The following is a 12969-nucleotide window of genomic DNA, read 5'->3' on the forward strand; positions in this document are numbered from 1 at the left end:
AGAGAAGACCGCCATGGGTCACTCTGCTTCCTAGAGATGAACTGCCCAGGGCCACCATTGTCAAAACAGAGCATAGATGCGCTAGATCCCTCAAGATGGGCCACAGGCCAAGGCGTGGTGGCTCACACCTATAATCCCAGCACTTTGGGAGCCACGGTGGGCAAACTGCTTGAGCTCAAGATGGCCTGGCCAACGTGATGACACTCCATGGTGGTGCATGCCTATAATCCCAGCTACTTGGGAGGCTGAGGCAGGAGAATTGTTTGAACCCGGGAGGTAGAGGCTGCAGTGAGCCAAGATCTCACCACTGCACTCCAGCCTGGGCAACACAGCCAGACTCCGTCTCAAACAAACAAACAAAATATATATATGTATGCCACAGCTGGTTACTGCTGAAGCTGGGGAATCACTACACAGACAGAGGTGGTCACAACATTCTCTCTGCTTTTGTACAAGTTTCAACCTTTCCATAACAAAGTTAAAAAAATACTCAGACCTAGGCATTTCACCTGAAGGAGCACAAGGAAATTTATCTCAAAATATAGCTCTCTGGTAAAACAAGTATTTTAAACTAAAGGTCCTTAGAGATTAGCAGACACTGAAAGAGATTTTTCCCCTACCTATAAAAAGACCAGATGGACCCACCAGGGACGAAGATTGTTTTTTCTTCTCCTCCCTGTTATCTCATTATCTATTGCAGGAAAAAAGACCAAAAACGCAACCACACCCTAACAGACCCATTCACAAGATAATGTCTATTTCTTAGGATCATTCAAAGAAATATTTGGGTCCCAAAAGGATATTAGGCAATCACTCTGTGATTCTCTCTGTGATACACCAGGGAGAATCCATTTATATGCCATTTTTCTTAGTCATCTAAGAGAAAAGTTTTGTGAGTTAACTTTTCAGTAAACCTTCAGGGAGCAAAGATCAAGTTTTTCCCCTGGCCCCTACACACCAAGGAAATCACTACAGCCTGGCCCAGGGTTTGGGGCTACCCGACAGAGCCCAGACAAAGGCAACCAGAGTCTTCAAAATTATCCTATGCTAACAGATTTTCCAGCTGGAGGAGAAAGGAGTTTGCAAATCCAAGTTAGGTGGTAAAGGCAAGGAATTAAGACTGCCTGGGTTCAAGTCACAGCTTGGTCTCTCCGTAGCTATGTGACTTTGGGAAAGTCACTTAACCTCTCTGTGCCTCAGTTTCTTCATCTGTAAAATGGGGAGAGCAAGAAGACTTTCCTCACAAGGCTGTTGTGAGAAGTAAATGCTACATAAAGCTCAGCAAGGCGGCCAGGCACAAAGCAAGGTTGCTGTAACAGTAAATGTCAGCTATTATGACACATCCATTTTGTAACAGGTATAGATATTCATTTTGGAAACCACATGCATCCATTTGACTCAGCGACCAGGGGAACATGAAATGGGGTGGAACCAGCACTCTCTTTCTGAAACTCAGGCATTGGTGTGGGAGCCTCGACTCCAGCGCACCTAGAGTGGCCCCAGTCGGCCCAGGCCTCCATTGGCCAAGAGGCCAGAAAGAGCTCCTCCTTTCAAAAAGCCACCACCAGAAACAGGAAGCTGCTTCCTTTCCTTTCCATTCAGAGCCAGCATTTCCTTTTTTGTTTTAAAACGCATTCCTCATCTGCAGCCCAGCCCTCTCCCCCTGCAACTCAGGCTCAAACGCACTCACAGCCATCTCCATTTCCCTTGAATTGTTTTCTGCCCACCAAAGGGATCATGAGCTTCCTGGTAGACCCTGAGCAGACCATGCCCTTAATGCCAACTAAATGTACCCAGGGCCAGGAGGAGGTAGGAAGTGTGAACTCTAGGCAGGCAGGCAGGCACACCTCTCTGCGGGAGTCTCCTCTTCTTGTTAGAAGGATTCAGTGAAACACGTATTTAAGTGTTAATGTGATACCCAGAAGACACCCTATTTCCCTTTGTAAAGCACCTCCTTCAACAAAAGGCAACCTCTCCTGGCTGGCTTAGTCTATAGGGGAACCATCCTCTCTTCAACCACCCAATTTTACTTGGAACCTCAATCAGCACTCAGTTTCATACAAACCTAAAACATAAACACAACACTTGGTTGTAAGGGAGCCGACAGTTTCTTGTCTCTTTCTCTGCTCAAGGCTTAAGGCCATGTGTCCCCAACTATGTTCGATGGAAGAAAAGATCCCCTGGACAAATACGTGTGAGAACCATTGTTGCAGGACTTCTGAGAACCTTTAAAATACAAATCCTGGCCACACGCGATGGCTCACGCCTGTAATTCTAGAACTTCGGGAGGCCAAGGTGGGAGGATCACCTGAGGTCAGGAGTTCAAGACCAGCCTGGTCATCATGGTGAAACCCCATCTTGAACAAAAAAAAAAAAAAGAAAAAAACACAAATCCTCATCCCCAGGGATCTTCAGGAGGGAGATGGCTGGCGCAGCTCAACCTTCTTTCACAGCAGCATCTTGCAGAAATACAGTATGAGATATAGAAAGGCTGCACTGAGGCTTCTTAAGAGCCTGGGCCTTGGTTGGGGTGGGGTGGGAGTTCTCCAGATAGCACCTAATGAGTAAGAACACTCAGGTTGCTTTTTGTTTTTTATTTTTAAGACAGGGTTTCACCATGTTGGCCTGGCTGGTCTCGAACTCCTGACCTCCGGTGATCTGCCTGCCTCAGCCTCCCAAAGTGCTGGGATTACAGGCATAAGCCACCGCACCCAGCCAGGTTGCTTTTTAAAAAATTACCTGTAACTTTTTTTTTCTTATTGGCAAAACTGTGTGTGTACCATGAATGAAGCTGGTCTCTCTTATCCATATCAAAGCTAAACCCAAATTAATTGGCTAAATTGGGACTTAAAACCTCCAGAAGCCCTGTGGAAGAAAGCCCCACCACCTCTTAAAGTAGCCTACCTCATCGTATTGGCAGAAAGCAAAACCCTTATGACCAGTATGTTGCTACTACAAGTCTATAGATAATGCTGTATGAAAAATTACTTTTCCCAACCATAGCTGGCATAGTTCACATATTGCATTACGCTTCTACCCCCTTTTTAAAATTTAAACACAAGTCTTCTCTTCTTTTTTAATTTTAATTATACAAGACAAGCCTCAGTATGTTGCCCAGGCTGGTCTCAGACTCCTGAGCTCAAGCGATACACCTGGCTGAGCCTCCCAAAGTGCTGGGATTACAGGCCTGAGCCACTGTACCAGCCTTAAATACAAGTCTTAATTCTTACAATTCTTACAATTATCCTGAGGGTAGAAAAATGGAAGGGGGAAGAAAAATAGTAAGCAGGTAGGCTGACTTCAGCTTCATTATTTGTAAAGACAGTTTGCTCAGTTAAAACACACTACTGCCCACCAAGGCCAAGACAACAGAGAAATAAAGACTTATGTAAATATGTAGGTTTTATATGTGACAGCAGTTTTAATGGAGACTTTTTCAATGCAGATGACAAATAGCTGTGCCTGGGAATAAACGACAACGAATTTTTTTTTATCTCAACAGCTGTCCCCAGAGCACATCTCTCCATCTCTACCTGCGTCTGGAGTCAGGGAAAAAGCCAAAATGGACACCAAGACACTAGATCAGCCATGTCCAACCCTTTGACTGCGAGGACTTTTCCACCTATCTGTGGCAGTGGGTGTCATGAAAATTTTAGCTCATCAGCTGTCATTAGTGTTAGTGTATTTTATGTGTGGCCCAAGATCCTTCTTTTTCCAGTGTGGCCCTGGGATGCCAAACGGTTGGACATCTGTGCACTAGATTAAAAGGCTACTCCTTCTGGAAGCAACGGTAAAGAATTTCTAACATCTTGACATGAAAACCAATGGATAGTGGGATAGAATGCAAAATCTGCAAGAATTTTTATTGTTGTTGTTTTGGGGGGGGGTTTGTTTTGTTTTCGAGTCAAGGTCTTGCTCTGTGACCCAGGCTGGAATATATTGATGAGATCACAGCTCAAGTGATTCTCCCACCTCAGCCGCCAGAATTTAGCTGGGACCACAGGTACGTATAACCACCCCGGGCTAATATTTTATGTTTTGTAGAGACAAGGTCTCACTATGTTGTCCAGGTCGGTCTCAAACTCCTGGACTCAAGTTATCCAGGATAGGATTACAGGTGTGAGCCACCACACCTGGCCACATGCATGAATTTTTAAGCCAAACACAAGGCCCCACAAAACTTAAGGTTTTCCCACCTAATTTCCAGGGGATCTTTTGATGCAAGGATGAGAAGCCCTTAAAAGTACACAGATGACTCCAAAGATTCAAGACAGATCATTTGGGCTAAGCCAGCCCACTGGGCAGACTGACCTTCAAAATAGGCCACCCACGACATATCCCAGATGCCTCTCCAAGAATCTCTCCAGACCTCAGGGTCTTTAAGGCACTGGGACAGAGAGCTAGGAAAGCAAACCCATTTGCTTCTTCCTGCAGGAAACCCCTTGAGGTCGAGATCCCATCATCAGAGGAGAGTGGAATGGGCAGGCTGCTGGTTCACCCTCAGTCAACAGACCAGGCTCAAGGTGACATAATGTCTTACTCGGGGGTGTGGGCCTCCAGGTCTGACTCCCAGCTCAGTGCTCCTTTATTATCCACCCTTTGTTAACTCTCCTTAACAGGGTTCCTGGCAAGTCAGTTCTCCCTCAGGCCTTCAGTTTCCTCACCTGCAAGATGAGAGGGCTGGACCAGATGGAAATTCCAAGATCCTTTGCAGCCCTAGGAACCCACAACTCTACTAAATCATCCCCAAAGCCAAGAACCCCAAATAGCACTGTGATCAGTATTTGTAGTTAGGGATGAAACCAAGGATGCAGTTAAAGTGACTTTCATGAGCCTCAAGTGATCAAAACCTCACAATACGGTTATCTACTACCCAAAGCTGATCAGTTCCTGGACACAGAGACCTGAAATCCAGCCCTTCCCTCTGCTATCTTGGAGCAAGAAAAGGGGCTTTCTTCTAATGTGGTCAGCCTGGGAGGCCCCCCTTTGCTGCAAGTAACCACAAAAACTAGAAGCCACACTCCTTGACACATAGCCCAGAAGCTCAGACACAAGCAACCACAAAACTAGAACCCATAATTCCTGACACTTATCCCGGAACCTCACCCACAGGACCATGTCCAACCTTTTTTTTTTTTAAACAGTGTCTTGCTCTGTCGTCCAGGCTGGAGTGCAGTGGTGCAATCTCAGGTCACTGCAACCTCCACCTCCCAGGCTCAAGCAATCTTCCACCTCAGGCTCCTGAGTAGCTAGAAAAGAGCTAGGAAAGCAAACCCATTTGCTTCTTCCTGCAGGAAGCATGCCACCACGCCCAGCTAATTTTGTATTTTTTGTAAAGATGGGGTTTCACCATGTTGCCTAGGGTGGTCTTAAACTCCTGGACTCAAGCTATCCACCTGCCTCAGCTTCCCAAGGTGCTGGGATTACAGGCATGAGCCACTGCACCCAGCCCCAGCCTCCTTTTTAAGGACTTCAGCGTGATTACAGATGCAGTGGTAAAGGGATAAATGTATGAAGGCTGCCGTTCCTACTTAGCAGGGGAAGATTTATGATGTCACAGAGATTTTAAAGACTAGGACAGAAATACATACTAAATGTATTCATACAGTTTGACCCAGCAAATCCACTTCTAGGAAGATACTCACTGCAGCATGGTTTATAAAAGCAAGACGCAAGACTCAGAAACAGCCTGAATGGCCCACACAGGGAAACCAGTTAGCTGAATTTATGGTATGACCACACAATGCAGCCACTAATAGTGCTGATGCATATGTATATGTACTGATGTAGACAGAAGACGTTTACAAGGCCATGAACATATGTGTCACAAATATACACATGTACATTTGTATGCAAATGTAGGAAGAACATACAGCAAAATGTGCAATGGAATTAACTTGGAGAGGCAGCATTCTGGGTGACTTTCGTTGTTGCCATCTAGTACTTTCTTTTTCTACAGTGAACATATATCATTATGCATTTTAAAAGTATTTTAATTAAAAGTAGAGAGTTAAAGAATACACTGTCAGAGGAACTGTTCAGAAAGAATAAGGCAGGTAGCCATTTAAAAAATGATGAGTAAGTTGATCTCTAGGCAGCTTCTCCTTTCTCAGAATGAGACAAGCACAGAGCTAGCTGCATCGTGGTTCTGAGAGTCCCGTCTTTGAGGATGTGCTGGCCTGGACATTAGGGAAGCAGCCCCGTGCCCAAACCCTGAGGCTGCACAGACTGGGTGGCCACCAGGAAGCCCAAACATCTAGAGTCCAGCCACCAAATGCCCTCTGCCCAGCCCTTTTCATTACTGGCCATTTCTTTGGTCTTAGCAACCATGACCCTGCACAGAATCTCCCCACCATAGCGACTGCTGTGGAGTTCTAAACGTAAGTTGACAAGACCAGTCAACCCAGGTTCAATCACCTGCTGAGACCATCTCTCCCTCCCCCACCCACCGCCCCCCAACCCCCGACTCCCGACCCCCAACGCAACTCACTCAGCTGTAACATTAGGATAAAGCCTCATTGCGTCCTTGTGAATGTTAAGGTGCAACATATGCCGAGAGCCCCGTGCAGTACTCCACACAGAACAAGTGACCAAGCATGTTCCTCATCTTTGTCTGCCCTCTCTACTCGAAGGCCATTCCCCTGACCCCAAAGGCACCTATGCAGCTTTCCCTTTGAACTGAATGTAAAAAAGAGATCTCAACCAGCCTATTCTGAAAGGATGGCCTTTTGAAAGGGCACAGCTTGGAGAGACCTGGCCACAGGCTTTGCTGCTTCTCCTCAGCACTGCAGACACCACCACCATGGGCTGGCGTCTCTACATGGTCCATCTCCAGACACATCCCGCGGGCAGGAGTAGAAGACCTGCCGTGTAGAATGCCACTTTCCTGGACTTTGAGGCAACCCAGACCACTCCGAGAACAGGACACAACCCTGACGTGGAAGAAGACATTTCCACAGCTGCAGGCAGCAAACCATACCTGCTGGCACCCACACCAACAAAGCTGCAGATCTGATAAGACCTTGCTCCAGCACAATCCAGCCCTCACCGGGCTCACAGCCGCTGCAGGTCCCCCTCCAGGCTGCCTCCAGGAAACATTTGGGAAGTAGGTTTCACCTGGGAAAAAGTTACCCAGCTCAAAGTGGACACAAAAAGGGCCAGCGCCTCAGCTCTGCATCCCTTCAGAGATGGCTGGAGCCACTTGGCCAAAGGGTTACAACTGTGGCCACAGGGCAGAAGTGGAGGAATGCCACACTTCGAGACAGGGCCTGGGTGGGAAAGGAAACCAGGTTTCAGTCTCAGTTCTGCCAGGAACCTGTGACTTGGGAGAAATCACCAAGACTCTGGGAATATTTTTCCTAACACCAGGAGGTGGTTCACCCCTATAATTCCTGCACTTAGGGAGGCCGAGGCGAGCAGATCACTTGAGGCTAGGACTGGCCAATATGGTGAAACCCTGTCTCTACTAAAAATAGAAAAATTAGCCAGGCATGGTGGTGCATGCTTACAATCCCAGCTACTCGGAAACTAAGGCAGGAGAATTGCTTGAACCTGGGAGGCAGAGATTGCAGTGAGCAGAGATCATGCCACTGCACTCCAGCCTGGGGGACAGTGGGACTCTGCCTAAAAAACAAAAACAAAAAAAACAGGAGGTTGGACAGGCCAAGGGTTCAGTGGGGTTCCCAACGTAGGGTCCTGCAAGCTGTGCTACCAGAGTCACGAATGTGCCCTGCCTGGCCCCTTCACTAGACTAGAAGTGTCCCTAAATCCTAGAGACTGGGAGAGTAGCCCACCTACTTCAGAGCCCTTGCCAGGTGGCTGCCAGCCGGGTAAGCACAGCAACAGGAACTGAAGGTCTGTCCAGGGAACATGCCTCAGTGCACCCTAAGGACCTAATCTTCAGGCCTTGGCACCCCTCCCCCTCCCAGTAGTTCCATTGTCAGATGCTCCTTGGGAAGCTGAGGGAGAGCTCAGATCTCCCACATAGCAAGGCTGTGACCTCTACCACAGCAGAGCTATGTGAGGGCCAGGCCTCTCTGACCTTCCAGGTGGCAGGAGAGCCTTCCCTCCGACCCCTCACAGCTCCAGGGCAACTGCTCAGGGAGGCAGCCCAAGGGCAGAGACTGCACCTACCATAGTTCCCAACATCACATCCCAGCAAAGACTGATGATCAAGATCCTTCAGCCCTTTTCTCCAGGCCAGCTTGCTTAGGAAGGATTTTTCTAAACAAGAACACAAGGCAGGGAGAGTCAGATTGGCAGAGCCTGTCTCTGGGAAGTACTAGTAGGCTGCAGGAAAGGGCAAGTCACAGTGTCCCTGGAACGTGAATCTCCATGAGGCAACATGTGTCTGCTTCTACACACCCTTCTCTCCCCAGCGCTGGGCAGATTCAAAGGAATGAAGGTAATGACGACTGGAATGGGCTGCAGGCCCAGCTATGAGGCAGGCCAGGTGTCCCTCCACGAGCACATCTGGGGCATGAGAACATTCCTGTTTGCCTCGGTGGAGTTCTCAGACCCCTAGGAGGGTCTAGTGGAGACAGAACCCCAGGTCCTGCCAGAATGAGGTAGCCTCACAACTTCTGTTAACAGATTCAGATCCTGCTTTCAGACTGTCTCCCTCCCTTTCTATTGAGAGAGGGAAAATGTGTATGATCAAGAATGCAGTCTCCAGGAACGTGTGTGAGATTGAGAAGAGACAGGCACGCTGCAGGGCACATAGGAGGCAAACGCTAAACCTCAGCTCCTTCTACTCATTTCTATCCAAACAGGACCACGACACAGAGAAAAGCTATTCGCAGAAAACCAGACACACTGGCCCCTGCACCCCATCTCAACCCAGATTTCGGGCAGCAGCAGCCCATCCCTGGTCAGGGACCTCCAGGGACACCTCAGGTGCTGCTTCTCCCACTGAGTGCTTATTTAATGAGGGGCAGAGTGGGCCGGGGCTCCTAAGATTCTAGAGAAGTCCGATGCAGTCATGCAGACCAAGCCCTCCAGTCAGATCCTTCTTCCAAACCCAGGAACCCAATGTTGCAAGCACAGTCTCTGGGGACCCTGGCCTGGTGTGTGGGGAGCCCACAGTACAGGAAAGAATGCTGAGTGGACATCGCCACTCACCCACCTGGCCCTGCTACATGCTGCTGGGGACAGGTAGCCCCATCCAGCTTACTGAGACTGTTTCCTAGCCTGTGTCACCCACCTGTATGCGATGAGAGGCAGCTGCAGAAGTACCTTTCCCTGAAGGTGGCCTGTGCCATAAGTGCTATTGGACCCTCACTAGGGAAAGCTGCCAGGCAGACCCCTTTTGAAAGTAACAATATGAACTGACAGACAAAACACTGCAGGTGTGAGCAGTCTGGTTCCTATTTTATGGATAGGAGAGCTTGAGATTCAGAAGTCATGGGACTTGCCCAAGGTCACACAGACAGAACCCAGGCCCAACATGAAGCCATGTGCTTCCTGCTCACCACGCTGCTTCTATGGCAACGATTCTGGTAATAACCCCTACTTTATGGGCTCAGTAAATCTGGATTTTAGAACCATTCTTAAAGAGGTTATTCTTAAACAGGGGTAGTATAAAAACAATCAGAAACATTAAATTTCACCAACCGAGTCTCCTTCCCTAATCTAGAGAATTTCCAGCTTCCAGAGCCCTCAGAAATCCACTCCAACCTCGTTTTTCAGGTGAGGAGGCTGAGGCCTCCAGGATGAAGTGACTCATCCAAACCAGCTGGTGGCAGCCCCATGGAACTTGCTCCAGGGGTCTAAATTCCCATCCCCAAAAACAACCCAGCTCCTGCCTTTTTTCAGGGAGTGGGGTGAACCGGAATCCACATCGTGGTGGGAAGAACAGGGAGCTGGATTTACACTGCAAATCCCCTGCGGGCCTTCAGATGGGTTCTCAGCTGCCAGGGATGATCGCCTAAACCAACATTCAGGAGGGAAGCCACTGAATAAACCAGCTCCAAGACTTCAATAGCTGGATGCTACTGGGGCATCACACCACACTACACTGCCATCAAAATGAGGGACTCTGAAAGTAAGAGTAGGACAAAAGGCCATTCCAGAGAATGCACAGCAAGTGGTTCTCCTACACACACTCTCTGGGAGCCAGGAGCACTTCAGAGTGGTGTGGGGACAATCCCACAGAGGCCAACAGAGAGTGCATTCTCCAAGCGCAGCAACACCGAAATCCAGCCACACACACTCTGCCGGACAGCGACCCCTCCTCCCGGAACTGAGCCTCACAGGCCCCCTATTGTGTCAGCTTAAAAACTGAACTTTGCTGGGCAAACACACTCAGCGGTGTTCAACAAATCGGTTTCTCTCAACACTTGGAAAACTGCAATACGCATGCAGAAAGGCCGGTTGTAGTGGGTTTTGTTTGTTTTTTAAGCAAAGCCTTGGTCAGTACAGCTTTAGCAACTGTAATAAAAAAATCACAATACCTAGCACCGACTGTATTCTTCCAGTGCCCTGTGGCTTTATAGCTTCTAAGAAAATAAAACTGAAGGAGAGTCACAGCATTTGGGATCAAACAAGGATTCACGCTTGTGGCGTGCCTGGAGGAAGGACTGGTCTTGTAATAATTACCCGCAATCACAGAGAGCCTTATGACAGCTGGCAGAGGCAATTAGCAATGCTGGGGGGGGGGTGGTTAGGGGGAGGACTGGTGAGAAATTGAGAATCTAATAAAATAAAACATCTCCAGACCTGCAGGAGGCCAGATGTGGCAGGGCAAGATGGTGAGAGGCCCCTTCTTCAACACGGGGCAGCTATTAACTGGTCCCTGACGGTTCACAGGCCCGTCCCTGGCCGAAATCACATTCGGAACGTACTAGTTGCAGTCATTTGTGTATGGACAGGGTGCCCCAACACCCTCAGGCTGGCTTTTCCAAATCCTTCTAACACTTCCCGGCTATAATTTGAGAGGAAGGCCTGCATATCTAATTTCTTCTTCACACTCCAGGCTGTCTCCATTGCCCCTTAAAGAGTGTCCTCTTCCCACCAAAGGCTTGCTTCCCCAGCATAATCCTTCCTAAGCCAAAATCCAATCTTTGGGGAGAAGCAGGGGGAGTCAGCGGGTAATTATTAATACATTTTAAGCAGCGAGCCTCCGTGGCAACGTGAAAGGAAAGCACCAAACGCCTCAAGAGCAAAAAATGCAGTTTCAGCAACACTTTTTAAAAAGCAGCAGACAAGACCTGGGAGGAGAGGAAAGGAAGAGACAGGACGGCGTCTGGGGCGTGAAGGGAAGGCAGCGGACGTTAGGCCTGCGCTCACGCTTCAGGGGGACTTCCTCTGTCACCGGGCCCACGGGTGCTCGGCTCGGTCACAAGGGGAAAAGTCCAGCGTGTGACTCAGTGGGACAACAAGTCCTGCGGCCCCGCAAACTGGAAATGGGGTGGTGGCGGAGAAAGAGGGGAAGGGGATGTCCGCGCGCAGCCCACCCCGCCCACGGGCCCCTCGAGCTTCCATCCCAGTTCCCACCACGCACCCGCCCCGCAAATCTTGCCCAAGGAGAGGGCTGGTCCCGGGTCCTCCGGCTGCCGCATTAGCGAGGGAGGGGAAGCCTCCTACTGGGCGACACGGGCTAACCCGGTCCCTGACCCTCGGGCGCCGCGTCTCCCTTACCTCCAGGGTCCGGATCTCATGCTGGGTGAGGTCGTTGGACACGGCGCACTTGGTGCGCAGCCCGCGCAGGCTGCCGATGGAGATGTCGATGAGCTTCTGAAGCTGCCCGCACTGCTGCAGCGCCCGGCTGGCCGCGGCCCCGGCGCCTCCCTCCGCTGCCGCCGCATCCCCCCTGCCACCGCCCTCCTTCTTCTCTCCCATAGCCGCAGCGCGCAGCGCCGCTCTATCCATGCCTCGGCATCGGGGCCGCGGCGGCCGAGGCTGAGAGCCCGGGGGCGCGGGCGCCTCGGCAGGGAACCCCCGAGCCGGAAAGGCTGGACCAGAAGCGCCCCTCAGCGCTGCCCGAGCCGGGACGCCGGGAGAGCCGGTAGTAGAGTCCGCCGCTCCCTCCCGCCCAGCTGCGGCGGCAAAGCGAAAGCCGCGGCGACCCGACGGCTGCGGCTCCTGGAGCCTTTTAAGCGGCGGCGGGGACCGGGTCAGGGCGGCCGGGCATGCTGGGACTTGTAGTCCGCGCCGCGCACCTGCCGCCGGACCCCGCCCTCAGGGCCCGCGCCGCGCTCCAGACCCTCCGCTCCGCTCCCGGTGGCAGCCGCCAGTGCTGGCGGGCCCCGCCCGGGTGTCTCGGGTGGGGCTGCTCCGCGCCGGCTCCTCCCCCGGGCGCCGAAAGTCGGAAAGCCGAGTCTCTCCGTCCGCCTCCGCCTCCGCCCCCCACCCGGCCGTGGAGCTTCCCGCGACCCCCGGATGGGGCGGGGCTGGGGCGAGGAGCTCCCTGGACGCCAGGCGGGTGTGCGTCCCGCCGTCCCACAGTTCCTCAGCCGCTGCCCAGCCCTGAAAGATGGGGACCGGAGAGGTTCCAGGATTCGTGTGTGGGTTTAGGGGCCGCCATCTAGTGGGAAGGGGCTTACAGAGCTTCTCCTGTAACTGGCTCACAAAGCGCTCTGCTCTGGATTGCCGGCGCCAAGAGGATTGCTTAGGCTTGGAGAAAGGCGAAGGGCTTTCTTCTGGACCACATTTACCCACCAAAACAAGAGTCCCATCCCTCCGTCATTCCCAACCCAGCCAGCCAGCTCAGACACGGGGGACAGCGCACTGAATTGTCGGTGGCTTCAGAGCACGTGCCTGGGACTCAAATTCTGATTCCACCATTGCCTAGGGTGTGACCTTGGGCACGTTCGATTTCCTCTAAATGCTGAGTCTCCTCATCAAATAACTCATAGCGTTCCTATGAAGAATGAGTTAATGTATGTACAGCACCTAGATTGGCACATGTGGTCTCTGGATAAATGTTAGCAATTCTATCTAACCTCATCTGAATATGGCCCTGGATCCAAG

General features: G+C 50.9%; 1 protein-coding gene across 2 annotated transcripts in view; it reads right to left on the reverse strand.

Moving 5' to 3' along the window:
• Nucleotides 1–12067, reverse strand: part of KSR1 (kinase suppressor of ras 1) — a 177418-nt gene extending 165351 nt beyond the window's left edge. For both annotated transcript variants that reach the window (XM_035300987.3, XM_035300984.3), the window contains exon 1: nt 11638–12067. In XM_035300987.3, coding sequence (XP_035156878.1) covers nt 11638–11868 — 231 coding nt within the window. In that variant the 5' untranslated portion in view covers nt 11869–12067. The remainder of the gene's footprint in view (nt 1–11637) is intronic.
• Nucleotides 12068–12969: the final 902 nt, after the last annotated feature.

Source organism: Callithrix jacchus, chromosome 5 (genome assembly GCF_049354715.1).
Source record: "Callithrix jacchus isolate 240 chromosome 5, calJac240_pri, whole genome shotgun sequence".
Taxonomy (NCBI): Eukaryota; Metazoa; Chordata; class Mammalia; order Primates; family Cebidae; genus Callithrix; species Callithrix jacchus.